Source organism: Rhinopithecus bieti, unplaced genomic scaffold (genome assembly GCF_001698545.2).
Source record: "Rhinopithecus bieti isolate Rb0 unplaced genomic scaffold, ASM169854v2 scaffold_757, whole genome shotgun sequence".
Classification (NCBI taxonomy): domain Eukaryota; kingdom Metazoa; phylum Chordata; class Mammalia; order Primates; family Cercopithecidae; genus Rhinopithecus; species Rhinopithecus bieti.
The window spans coordinates 1855894-1870195 of record NW_016803289.1 but is presented as its reverse complement, the minus strand read 5'-3'; the positions used below and the strand labels follow the sequence as shown (position 1 = coordinate 1870195).

Below are 14302 nucleotides of genomic sequence, written 5' to 3'. Positions count from 1 at the left end.
TCTTCATCAACTATAGATGCCATTGTTTAAAAAAAAATGTATCCATGGTTGCAGAGTAGATTTGGGCCTCAAAGAAACCAGATTCTTGACAAGAAGTTTCCATGGAAATAAGATCTGCGGGCCCAGTATCAGGTTTATGTAACTGACACCAGCTTTGTCCTATAGCAGAGAGCCTCAATGTCTTGTGCCCTGACTTAGCTTTAAACCTCACTTTCGCTCTTGGAAGAGAGTCTGACTTTTTTCACTAGCAGTGACCTCCCCACAGTACTAGTAAGAATGACACATAGTAGGCCCCCATTGATGGCTAACATTTATTAAGCCCTTACCATGAGCCAGGCATTAGGTGAAGTACGTTACGTGCATTTTTCCCATTTAATCTTATAAATTCAGAAGAAAGGCACTAGTAACACCCTGTCTCCCACCCCACTTGGCACCAACTGAAAGGAAATAAAACTGAGGTTTAGGAAAGCTAATAATTTGTCCCAAATCACATAGCTTTGTGACATTTAAGTGATCAGCATTCTTGAAACTACCAGGGAACTCCTTCAAAAGTTAATTCCATGCTCAGGAAATAGAGATTCTGCAGTCACAGCTAAGCAAGCAGGAGTAGGCCTGGGCAGAGGGGAGTAAAGGCTGTGTCTGAGAGTGACTCATCTGGGGTCTCTGTCATTCAGTTGACCATGTGGTGCCTGAGCCTGAGTCCAGCCTGACTGAGGCCTATGAGAAATGGAGAGAGTGGGCTGATGGGAAGAGCTGCTGTGACTATGCCCTGCATGTGGACATAACCCACTGGAATGACAGCGTCAAGCAGGAAGTGCAGAACCTCATCAAGGACAAAGGTGAGCCCAGACATGCTGTCTTCCCTCCTCTCTTAGCTTCTTCTTGCCGGTCCTTCCAACACTATCCACCCCCTCAGTCACTGTCTTTTACTTGGAGCCTGGAGCCTTGAGCATGAGCACTGGATGTAGGGATAGTACAATGTTCCAGGCACTTTATTTACTTCTTACAGGATCCCCGTGAGATAGTGATTGTTTTCCCCACTTTGCAGATGGAGAAACTGAGACTTAGAATAAGCAGCCCAAGATCATAACATTAGTTAGCAGTAGATGTATTCAAGTTCTATACTCTTCACCTCCATGCAATATTGCCCATTCTGCAGAGGAAGAAACTGAGGTTGGGAGAGGTTAACTGATCTTACATAAGGTTTTATGGCTAGTATGACCTATGAGATTAGGGCTTTTTAACCTGTATCATTTTTACTGTAGAGATCAAACCCTTACATATAACAATGGCATCCTTAGAAAAGGCTAAGGCATTTCTAGGAGCAAGGATGTGCTGGTACTCTGGCTGGGAGCTTAGGGTGTGAAAACATGTTCATGCATATGTATATGTGTTTCTGTGTGTGCGCCAGGGTGTGTCCTCTCAGTGAGTACATGATTTAGGTTCTGCTGTCTTCTTAGATTCCTCTATTCTCTGCTTCTTTTTGATCATCAGATATTGCAAACCCCTCCCCACCACATACAGGCACACATATGCACAATGTACTCAGCATTGTAAGGCGGCCTGGGAGTCTTAGAGAAGTGTAAGTAATGGCCTCTGCTGAACACCCAAGGCAAAAGAAAACAGGCTCATGAAGAACAACAGAATAAATGTCATAGGGTGCAAGAACCGTTACCAACGGAGTAGTCTAGACACAAATGCTAGGAGTCCAGTGGAAGAGTGCGCCCTGGGATGGCAGGGAAAGGATGACCCCCTCAGAGGATGATATTTTCTTTCCATCCTCCTCCTTACCCCACAAGCCCTGCAAAATTGTTGGTGACACAGAATGTGAGATTAACTCCTTCTTTCTGTATTTGCGTTTACATTGGGCATCTCAACTGGGGTAGACAATTGAATCACTTTAACACTCACTTCTTTATCAAAGAGCCTGCATCTTCCATGGATAATGTAGAGGCTTTTGGGAAGGGTAGTGTTTGGGAAGGCTGCCCTGAGTTGAACCACTCTGAGTAGGGAAGTTCTCAAATTACAACCCACTTTTGGCCCAGAACGCTGTGGGCTGAGAGGGCCCTAATGGTTAGAAACCAAAATTATCCCCCTTTCCCCAAAATGATTCTCAGTTCCCCAGTCCCACTTATTTCTGTAAATCACTGTATTAGTAGTTTATTTGGGGTGAGATCTAAATAGATCTTTACATATAAACCTTACAATTTAATTTTTTTTTTTTTTTTTGAGACGGAGTCTGGCTTTGTCACCCAGGCTGGAGTGCAGTGGCACGATCTCCGCTCACTGTAAGCTCCACCTCCTGAGTTCACGCCATTCTCCTGCCTCAGCCTCCCGAGTAGCTGGGACTACAGGCACCTGCCACCACGCCCGGCTAATTTTTTGTATTTTAATAGAGACGGGGTTTCACCATGTTAGCCAGGATGGTCTCGATCTCTTGACCTTGTGATCCACCCGCCTCGGCCTCCCAAAGTGCTGCGATTACAGGCATGAGCCACGGTGCCTGGCCACAACTTAAGATATTTAAGCACAAGGTAAAACCTGTCCATTAGTTCCCTAAGGGTAGGATCTGTATCTTAGTTCTCCTTTCTGATCAACACCCTGCACAGTAAAATGAACTGATCCCAGGAGATCCATTATTGGAAACCAAATATATGCCAAGCCTGGTGCTAAGAGCTCTTTATGCACTCTCTCCTTTAATATTCACAACCACTTTATGAAGTAAGGTATTGTTATTTTTCCATTTAACAGGTGAGAAAACCAAGGTCCAGAGAGGTTAAGTATCCCAAGGTCACTGAACTAGTATGTGGTGGATTTCAGTAGTGCAGCCCCCAGTGTATGAACACAACTGGTGTGCTAGAGTGATTCTTAATGCCACCTACTACTGCCTTGAGCAACACCAAAGTTTATTAACCTTCTGGGATAGGGGATACTGGACAGGGGAGGTTAGAAAGAGGCACAGAAGAAGAGACCATTGTGCTATGACATCTGTTAGGAATTGTTGATTTTATGGGGCAGGGGTGGGCAGGGCAGAATGCTTTTGAAGAATATAAATATCTGCTTTATGTTGGACAGGAGCCCGGGTAATGCAGCTGGGTCTCATGGTCAATGGAAGTGGGAGCAAAGGATGGAGGACAGTCATGATAACGTTGTCTTTCTCTTGTTTTTCCTCTCGTCCCTCTTTTGCAGGGGTTAACTCCTTCATGGTTTATATGGCTTATAAGGATTTGTATCAAGTATCTAACACAGAGGTAACAACCCATTTGCTATGTGGTTTGGGGTATCTGGATGGGTTTCCTATTGTTGCTGATGATCTTGGCCCTTGTAACATGAATCACTGTGGTCACTGTGGGAGACCACTGAGCCAGAATGCTTCTTGAAGCCTTTGCAGTCCACACTACATTTTAAATAAGGTAACGGGCAGGGTGCCCATGGCAAGACAGACAGGGAGCTAGAGTTTCTACTGGCAGCAGCTTTCTTAAACGGAAGAGGAGGAACATGCCTAAATTTCCATCTACCAAACAAACTCCAAATCCCTCATAAGCCCAGTGAAAGCATGAGGCTCTTCACCTGCAGGACCAGGAGGGCCTTCTGCTGATTGGAATAATCCTACTGCCTTGCCTCTGACTCTCCCCCTAAGAAATTCATGACATGAGTTTGCTTTAGACAGAGGCTAAGTTTTCAGAGGAAATACAAGTAATGAATTCCCATGCCTCTTGCTTAGAGGTGAAGGTATGTCTACCTTCACAGGTTGAGAGATAAGGGTTTCAGTTTTTTGTGTTTGTTTCTGGCCGGGCTGTAGAGGTTTTCTAGAGCATTTGTTGAGAAGAATTCTGAGGCTATCTCTCAGCTCAGTGGGAAAATAATTCCATTAAAATTGTGTTCTAGAGGCAGAGGAGAGGAGTTGGTAGTACTTTATTATATATTTGCTCTGCCTGCCTAGGGAACATGGTAGGTTCTTTATATAGTCACAGTTTCCTAGGATTTCTTTGGACTAGCCCTCCTCTTTGGTCATGCCTATGTAATCTATATTTCTGCCCTAGTGACGTATTTCCTCTGCTTTGTCCCATTTGTTTTAGCTTGGGCTCTGGTAATTGGCCCTTCTGTGGGGTTGCTAAAAGTGCTTGTAAGAGTGACAAAGACTCATTTCTATTTCAGCTCTATGAGATCTTCACCTGCCTGGGAGAGCTGGGGGCCATTGCTCAAGTTCATGCTGAGAATGGGGATATCATTGCCCAGGTAACACCGTGCAGCTCCCTGGAGCGTGCTTTGGGTCTGCATCCCATTCGTTTCTTCGTTTCTTCCGTGCTGCTTGAGCTCTCAATATGTGCACGACACCATCATAAGTACCTTGCTAAAGACAGAACCTGCTCCAAAGTACCTCAGAATCTAGGTGGAGGAAATAAAAGAGAGGGGAATGTAGACAAGTAATGAAACTAGAAGATGCGTTAAAACAGAAAGAGGGCTGGCCATTCTTGGAGAATCAGAAAAGGCATCCTGGAAGAGGAGGATTTCAAATTCAACCATTTAGTGGGAGAGCATTTGCTGATTCTCTTCTGAAAATGTATCAAAGCTACAAGACATTCTGTGTCATAAAGAAAGACCATAAGGCAGCATTTCTCAGGAGCCAGAGATTGGATCCAAGTCTGTAGAACTCACAGCCTTAGGTAATAGAGAATTTAGGTCTCATGAGGAGCAAATTTAGTTCTCATGAGGAGCAAACGTCTCACTGGATTCCTAGAAATCATATTGAGAAACTTGAGGAACAAGTGATGAAAGTGAGGGCCCCAACGCCCAAATTGATCATTTGTAAGGAAGCAGGAAGCAGCTATCTCTCCATCTCCTGGGCTGCTTAATGGAATAGATGGACAGATGTGTCTTAGGAAGGGTTTTGTTTATCTCAGAAAACATCTCAAGATTGGCCTTTGCTAGGAGGAGACAGCCAGGAAAAAAAAGAGTGAGCTTTCTTCATCCATTTGATAATGTTGGCAACAAGAAACTATTATTCATTCCCTCAAAGAGTATTTCCTGAGCACTTTGTGCCAGGCAGTAGCTATTGAAGTGAGCCAAAACAGATGCATTCCATTGCTCACTAATACTTGGGCTGTGCTTTTATTTTAGAAGTTGTCCAGAACTTGGTAAATGTGGTCGGCAGGGGTGTGGGAACAATGTCTAGGCCTCCCCTCATCTCAGACCATTAGTTTCCTGATAGCAGGTGCCATTTGGTGAGCACTGACTACTGTGTGCCAGGAACTGGTAAATTTTCTGGTATATTCTCATTTGATTTTCTCCCAACCCTTTAAAGATGCTATCTTCCTCCCTGTTTTATACATGAGACCATCCAGGCTCAGAAGGATTAGATCACTGGCCCAAGGATCAGAGCAAATAACTAGGAAAACCAAATCTTTGCCCCTAAGAGGATGTACCTCAGTGGGTATCTTTACCCAGAGATGGCATATCTGGGATCCCTTGCGTCCCAAGCCCAGCTGCAGGCTCGTGGGCAGGCAGCACCCCAGCCATGCAGGGCTCCATCTGTTGTGATTTCAGACTCTCCATGTTGTCTTGCTGGTGGGGGAGGTGAGGTAAGTTTCCTCTCACTGAGACCAAGGAGGCTAATTAGTCAGGACCCTGACAGCACTTTCGCCCATGTCCACCACACACCCAGAGATAATGAAATCATTTTCTGTAGAGTCCAAATGCCTTGGTCCTGTGGGAGGCAACCCAATGGTATTAGAACTGTACTCCTCCCTTTATCCAAGTTTTCAGAGCAGCAGCCAGAGGTCCCAGCCCTTCTCTCAGCTGCCCTGGAAACCAAACTCTCTGGCACTTAATTCCAGCCCCTGTGGAGGCAGATGGACTTCAACCCAAAGTCTCTGTTTTCAGTTTCTTTCCTCTTGTGAATCCTTAGCATGGAAGTTTCTCTAGTTTCCCCTCCCACTACTATTTCCCTACCTTGGGAAGATCAGTCAGGAAAAGAGTAGGGGCATTTTTCCATTTGGATGAGTTTCTTGTGTGTGTTTATTAAATTCAGCTTGAGCTGAAAGATTTTTATCACATTGTTTAAATGAAGGCAGCTGCTATACTCAGAATTTCTTGCTGCACTTATTCAAAAGTGAATATATGAGAGAGAAATCTTTGCCTTTGGATACAAACAAGGATGATTTTCAAGAATTTCAAGCTGGCAAAACAGTCTGAGAGGACAGCATCTTTAGCCATTCATTTAACAAATATTCGCTGAGCGCCTACTATGCGCCAAGCCTTGGAGAGGGAGGATGAAAAAGACAGGGTTCCTTTCCTTATGGACCAAGCCACAGTTGTGTCATGACCCAAACTGTGATGTAACTGTAGCTGTGATGAATGCCACAACAAGCTTACTGCTATCCCCATGTAAGGTAGCATTGATGGGACTTTACTGCCATTCTTAATCTCCCACCTATAGGGACATCATGGCTTCAGAATAGGACTTCCTAGCCTGAACAGTGCATTAGAATCACCAAATTTTTCTAATTCCAGGTATTCGGGAATTAGGAAAAGTCAGTAGCAGAGTTCAGGCAAGTGTATTTTGAAAATAATCCCCTGGTGATTTAAATGTGCTTGGAAGCCACCACTTGAGCTTAGCCTTGTCCTGTGCATTATCCTGGTGCACTCAAACAAGACAGAAGCATACATGTCACCTAAGACAGAGATTCTTTAGTTGGAGACCTTAACGCTTGTGTGACTAGAGGCAATTTAGAGTAGAAACTCACTAGACTTTGGAAGAAATTTAATTCAGTTCAAGTTTCAATAAGTGAAAATGGTAAGAATGAAAAGTGGAAGTGCTTTTCTGGAAAAATAAGCCTCTAACCTTTCTTTGTATTCTGTAGAGCTGGAGATAGTGACCATTTCACTTCTCATGGTTGCTTATAGTATGTGCCTTTTCCTTTCTACTCCTTTTTTAGAAATTTCTATTACTAAAAACAAAAAACAGGTGGTAAGAATCCTTAACCTTTTTAAATGTCTCATAGTTTCAAAGTGAGACAAGGCTTGTTGCTTTCACCATCTGTCCTATGTGTCTCACACATTACCAGAGTATTCCCAGGTCACTAGGCCAGGCCTGCTGGTGCAGAGGTTCATAGGAACCAGTCTTAATAATTTCAGAGTGAATGCCAGTAACGCTGAAGGAATGGTGGCTTGGGATTTCTGCCAGTTCCAATCAGTCCATGCGTGTGTGTGCTCACTGTCCAGCTACCTGCTTCTTCCAGAAAGAGGCTAGAAGTCTGAGGAATGTAGCCATCAGCCACAAGGGACATGCACTTCTTCTGCCATGTCCACAACTTGGTTAAACAGAATTTCACCAAGACACTAACTCAGAAAATGCTGTTTGGAGGCACTATTTTGTCTGGTTAAATTTTGAATCCATTCATTTAAGCCATAGATTTAAAACATCAAAACTCCTGAGTGGTTTAGTAAAACATGCATTACTAGGATTCATCCTCACATCTTCTGATGTGGTAGGCTAGGATGAGCGAGAAATCTGCATTTCTACAAAAACAATTCAGGCGATTCTGATGTAAGTGATGAGTGGCTCACACTTTGGGAAACATAGCACTAAATTGTAAGCCCCGTGAGGTCAGGGGCTGCATTGCTTTAATGCAGGTACTTACCCAGAGCCAAACAGGAAGCAGATGCTCAGTACATTTTGTTGAGTGAAATGGTTTAAAGAGCGTGAGTGAATAAACAAATGAGATAAGCAAGTATAGTTTTAGAGGCAGCTGAGACAGAGAGATGAAGAATAAGTGACCTGGTATGATTCTTGATGGGCAGAATAGACAAAAAATAGTCTTAACAGACAACTCTCTTTCTTTCAGTAAAAACAAATCACCCTTGAATGTTTTTTTTCCTCCTTTTAGTTGAGTCTACCATCTACTTCAACTCCAAATATAGCATTAATACATCTGTTCAACATACACATATTTATTCTTTAGATCTTTAGATCAGAACATGCCAGTGTAATTTTTCCAAATCTCACTTGAGCTTATTGAAGAACTATTTCCTTTTTTCATTTCAGGAGCAAACCCGCATGTTGGAAATGGGGATAACTGGCCCAGAAGGCCATGTACTGAGCAGGCCAGAGGAGGTAAGTTACAGGGGATGAAGGTGCACACACAACCCATTAATAAACATTGTTGGCCGGGCGCGGTGGCTCAAGCCTGTAATCCCAGCACTTTGGGAGGCCGAGACTGGCGGATCACAAGGTCAGGAGATCGAGATCATCCTGGCTAACACAGTGAAACCCCGTCTCTACTAAAATACAAAACTAGCCGGGCGAGGTGGCGGGCTCCTGTAGTCCCAGCTACTCGGGAGGCTGAGGCAGGAGAATGGCATAAACCCGGGAGGCGGAGCTTGCAGTGAGCTGAGATCCGGCCACTGCACTCCAGTCTGGGCGACAGAGCGAGACTCCGCCTCAAAAAAAAAATAAATAAATAAACATTGTTAAAAGGCGATGAGAATCTGAGTACCAGGTTGCAGTATTGGAAAATTTCTTCCAAAGACCACTTCTGATTGACCCTAGCTCAAGAGCCCGTGAGAAAATTAGAAAGGAATGTAAGAGATGTGCTTATTTCTGACCCCTAATCTCTCTAAAGATAACACAAGTTGGAGTGTCCTTCAGAGCTATTCAGGAGTGTTAAATTTCTGATCCCTTTCTTAAGGAAATCTCATTGTGAATCTCATAGACATTTCCACGTATTCCCTTATTTCATTTTGAGTCCTGCAAAATATTGGCCATATAAATAAGAGGTCGAATGGACTTTTTTATATACATTATATTCATCAATTTGTATAATGTGATGATTATGTCCAGGTATGGAAGTATCTCATATATAAAATGAATGATTATTTATGACTGTGCTTAGCAGCCAAATAACAAAGGTGACTAGAGGCTGGTTCCATGTCTCCGAGATGTCAGCAGCTTCACCTGCTGGCATGGAGCACAGGGCTGAAAATTGGCTGCCCATGTACCTGAAAGCACATTGGCTTTGGAAGGGCAGCCTGGGTCTAGCACCTGGAGCAAAGTCAAGGCCCTCCATATCAGTGAAGCAAATCCTGTTTCTGTCCTATCATTCCAAACCCTACAACAGGGAGAAGAAGGAATCATAACCAGAAATTACTGCATTCCCATATCCCATCTCTTTTAGAGTCTTATTTAAAAGATAAATAGAACACACATAGACAAAAATGTTTCTATCCTAAGGAGGCAATGAATTTTCACAAACCGAATACACTTGTATAACTAGCACCCAAAGAAGGAAACAGATTATCAGCACCTCAGAAACTCCTTTGTGTCTAGTGATACTTTTATTGCCATTTAAATAATTTATAATTTTGTTATTAGGGTTCCAGTCACATACAGCATCCCTGAAGTCTGTCTCCTTAATAATACCTGGTGTAGGTCACTTCTATGGAATGCATACATCTAGTATGTGCTGATAGCATACGTTATCTCAGTTCTTGCTACTGCTGTCCTGTGTGGTTGCCATTGATGCACAGGTAAAGAAGCTGAAGCTCAGAGAGATTAAGCCCCTGGCTGATCACACGTGAAGGACTGGAAAATGGTTTACTCATCATGAAGAGACCAGAGTGATCAGCATTGTTTCTGAAGCTTTTCTTAAATGCTGGTCACTGTGGAGATGTGCTGGCAAGATGGATTTCCAGCAGGAGCCAGGGGATTTCAGAGCAAAGTCTATTTTTGTTCCTTGGTTTGTTTTTTCAACCTCCCCTTAGCCCTACCACCCCACCCTCCTCCTTATTCCTGTCTCCTTTTTAGTAAAAAAGCGTCTCAGCTGCAAATCTCTACAGCCGTGGAAGGCCTTTTGGTGAAGTTGGAGGGTGATGTAACCTTCCAAAGATAGTCATGTTGTCAAAGTGCTGAGAAACCTGTAGTGTTTGGGAAGAATGAGATCAAAGGGACCAGGACAGAGGTCCTGGGGGAGCTGAAGTGGTCAGCATGGGTGTGAAGGGGGAGGAGTGAGCATAGGAGGAGCCAGACCCTCTTCAATTCAAGCACACCCAGACACCATCTCAAGTGATGCTGTTCAGAGAGCTGGGACCCCAGGCACAGAGACAGCTGCTCCAGAGTACAAAATTCTGGGTGCTTCAGGAAGGTGTCCACATTCATCTATGGCCAGGGGCCTCCAAGGTGGCATCCACATGGAATAAAGTGCAGTTCCGGGGAGGCCAGCTGAGCCAGCCAAGTTCTTAGAGTCTGTCTGCTGAGCTACACCCACTATGGGCAGTGACTGGTTTGCATTATACAACCATTGGGCATCTGCAAGCTATTTTTGGTATTTTTTTTTTAAGTTTTGGGCTCCACAGGCTAACCAGAATGTCATATCCATAAAAAAAGGAACTGTTGCCAATTGAATGGAAAAATGTCAACGTCTTTGCTGTGTGCTGAATTAGACTAACTCATACCAGTTGAGAGCAGACCCCTTGAGAGTAACAGACCCTCAACTGGTTAGAAAATATTATCAACAATAATGTCAGTACCAAACCCTCGAGAGGCACTTACCTTGTTCTCCCATTAGGAATGGGCTAACTGCTTTACAAGGATTAACTCATTTAATTCTCAGTACAGCCCAACATGTCAGATCCTATTATCCTCAATGCACAGACAAGGAAACTGAGGCTTTGGGAGGTTGTGTAATGTACCTGAGGTCACCTAGCTTATAAGTGCCAGAATCGGGACTCAGAACCAGGCCATCAGCTCTCAGATCCTGCTTTGTTAATAACGTATGGGAAAACTTCTTATTTCTTACTTAATAAATGCCACTGGGTTGGTTAGCTTATTTGAAAACATGAATTCTACATTAGGATAAGATGGGAGAGATCAATAATAAAAGAAGTGTTTGTGTTGAGAAACCTGGGAATTATTTTTGTAAGAAATGCCTCCTAGAATTAACCCTTTGCTGACCACTTACTGCTGCAGGAAAGGATTTGAGGAACCATGATGCCTAACTGGCTTGGCTGTTATTTTAGACATAATGGTTTGCTGTTTTGTCTTCCCAGAGATTTTGTCCTGAGAAGATTGAGGAGCAAAGGCTTTCATTCAGATGTCACCTTTGTGATAACCACAGAGGCTAAGGAAAAAGTACTTACCCTCTGCCAGGCATTGCTCTCAGATGACAACACTGTGCTATACTATTTTACTAGTGAGGGACAGAGGCACTGGGAAGCTGAGTAAAGTGACACAGGAAGTGGTAGATCTGAGATGTGGATATAGGCTATCTAATTCCAGATCCTGCCAAAATTATCCATAACCTCTGTGCAGCACTGCATCCTCACAGTTCGTGGAGGTGGGAGCCACCAGTTTGAGAGGTTCCTGTTTTTATTGACTCCTGGAGACTTTTTCTTGCAGCTGGAAGCTGAGGCTGTGTTCCGTGCCATCACCATTGCCAGCCAAACCAACTGCCCTCTCTACGTCACAAAGGTCATGAGCAAGAGTGCAGCTGACCTCATCTCACAAGCCAGGAAAAAAGGTGATTTGTGTTTCCAAGATCTCGGAGCCCCTGATGGCACTGCATGGTTCCTTCCCTCTGTGGTTGTCCTGTGTAATATAAATGGCGCCTACTTTGCTCATTGCCTTGCTCCCTAGGAAGCCCCTCTCCACATCCTGTGTGGATGGGAGGATCCTGGGATTTCTCCCACTTGGCATGTAAGTAAACTGAGGCTCAGGAAGGTTAGGTGAGTTGTCCAAGATGACACAGCTTGAATCAGTTTTTCTGAGACTTTGTGCATCTTCCTTCTCCCCTTGATCTTTGATTTTCAGTTCACCTTGTCTGAGTTTTATAAATGGACATATCAGTCAGGATTAAATTGGGTGCAAAATTCAAAGATCCTGCTCAAACTGGCTTAAACAAGCACAAGTAAATAACCGATTATAGGTGTTTCAGGTATGGCTAGATCGAGGGGCCCCAGCAATGGTATTAGGAGTTTGTCACACATACTCCTTTCTTGGCTGTCTTTCCTCTGGTTTATGTTCAGTATGAACAGTCACAGAATAGATGCTGAGAGGTACCTGTTGTCCTCAATTTTTGGTGGAGAGCATGATGGGAAAGTAAAATACACCTTTTCCAGCAGGTCGAGCAAAAGTCCCTAGGAGCACTGTGACTGGCCTGGCTTGGGTCATGTGTTCATCCCTGGACCAGTAAACACCCCGGGGATGGTATCTGGCCAGGATTGAGGCCACAGTGCAGATGCAGGTCACACATCCTGAGCCACTGAGACTAGCACAAGTTATTTTAGAGAAGGGGTTGAGTGGATCTCCAAAGCGTGTGGGCCATCACGGCCTTCACAACCCTGGCTCTGTCCCTGTTGCCTGTTGACTTCTGCTTCTTTGCTCCACTGGTGTTAACTTGGGATTCCTTTGCTTGTCTTGTGCTTAGCTAAAGTTTTCAGAGCTTTCTTTTCTGCTTCTGGTTCTCATCCTCAGTGTCAGACTCGTGGGCTCCGTTGTGAGGCTGAGTAAGTGACGAGTGCAGGTGAGAAGCTTCAGATGTGCAGCTCTGTGTTGGGTTGTGAGAGGATTTACCAGGCCCGGTGATGTGGTTGCTACCACTGCGTGCCAGTGGCCATTCTGGTAGTGGAGAGGCCCAAGATGCGTGATTCATCTACAAAACTGGCCTGTGAAACTCCACGTGTGAGTGACTGTGGTAGCTAAAAATAGTCTCAGCTGACGCTGATGGCTGAGTGTTCAGCTGCCTGGCCTTCTAGCACAGGGTGACCCTATTTTTCTTGCGAGAGGGGAGGCTTTCACATTGTCTAGACACCCTTCCTAGCTGACAGATTCTGGGGCACCTCCTTCCTTCCTCTGTTCTCCGTAGGCCTGCTGTTTTCTCCTTAGCTTTTAGAAGTCTCAACTGACATGGTATGGTTGCTCCACTGGCTATGAGTCACTGAGTGAGAACCAGGAAAGCAGCCCAGTGCTCCTCACTCATTCTTGGAGAAAAGCAAGAAGAGAAAAAAGAAGACATGTGTAGGAACTCCCTTCTGCCCTCACCCAGTGCCACACACACACCCCTGCCAACCGTGACCACCCACCGCCCTCACGCCTTCTGCTGAGGCTGCATTCTGACCAGGACCATTCTCAGGGTGACCTGGGGGCCGCTCAGGACAGGGTGTTTTAGTTATATGCTGGTCTCATTTCAAACTTCTTGGAGAAAAATCCTAACCCTGAGCCTTTTGGCTCATAATTCTTTGGCGAGCAGAACTAGTACAGCTGTGTCTCCAGGGTGGAATGGGGGTATTACTTCAGGGATGAAAAACTGGCTGCTGAGATTGAAGTCAGTAAACATCTCATGGACCATCATTCTCAGGGAAACACTCAAGAGCATTCTGAGCAGGACAAAGTGTAGCAGGGTTTGTGCTTCCCTCCTGAGCAGGATATGGTTGAAGTCTCAATGTGTTTAGTCATCAATCATCAGGGCTCTTTAACTGTATGGCTGCTCAGAATTAATATTAGAAAGCTACAATTTAATGAGGAACAACTATGTTCCCTGTACTGAGATAAATAGTTTAATTTTTTTTATTGTGTAGAATTCTCAAAGAACTCTGAGAAATAGGCATTTCTCAGAAATGCCCTTTTTCAGATGAAATTGCAGCACAACTTGTCCAAAATCTCCCAGCTGGGAGAACTGGTATTCAAATCTAGTTGTCATTACTGTCTTAGCTTCTTTTACTCTTCCATGCTAAACATAGTCCAGAGGGAGAATTCTTCCACTTTAAAGATTCTGTTTCTTTCAATAGTAGTTGAGTGCTTGCTGTGACTTTCATTTCTTCATATCCTTATGGTCCTGTATCCTTTAGTGTGTAAGTATTTTTGGAGAGCCCTTGAATTCTCATCACATGGACTTTTTTTACTCTCACCCCAAAAAGCAGGGCTGTCCTATGTGAATCATGGCCATCGCTTCCTTCTTTTGCCCATGGCAGACATTACTAATTAATCATGAGTCTTTTCTACTGAGACCAGAAACATTATTAGAATTCTTCCCTTCATGGAATTCTAGGCAACCATTACCAATTGAACAGAGCTGAAACAAGGCAAAACCTATTTGTAATCCTGGCCATAGAGTGCAAACTTACGGAGAATTTGACTGTGGAAGATGGAGAACCAAAGTTAAAGAAGTGCAGGGCTGTATAGGGTAGCTTTGGCGCCAGATTTTGGCATAGAGAAACTTGGTACCAACCACCTAGCTATGAGCTAGCATTTGCTTTCTATATATTTCTATATATATATATATATATATATTTCTATATATATATATTT

General features: G+C 44.0%; 1 protein-coding gene across 1 annotated transcript in view; it reads left to right on the top strand.

The window, feature by feature from the left end:
- The window catches only part of DPYSL3 (dihydropyrimidinase like 3), a 123309-nt gene that overhangs the window by 96059 nt on the left and 12948 nt on the right, over positions 1–14302 (top strand). The window contains 5 exon segments of the mRNA XM_017872415.1: positions 675–839; positions 3190–3251; positions 4159–4239; positions 8048–8116; positions 11396–11516. Of these exon segments, the coding sequence (XP_017727904.1) occupies positions 675–839; positions 3190–3251; positions 4159–4239; positions 8048–8116; positions 11396–11516 (498 nt within the window).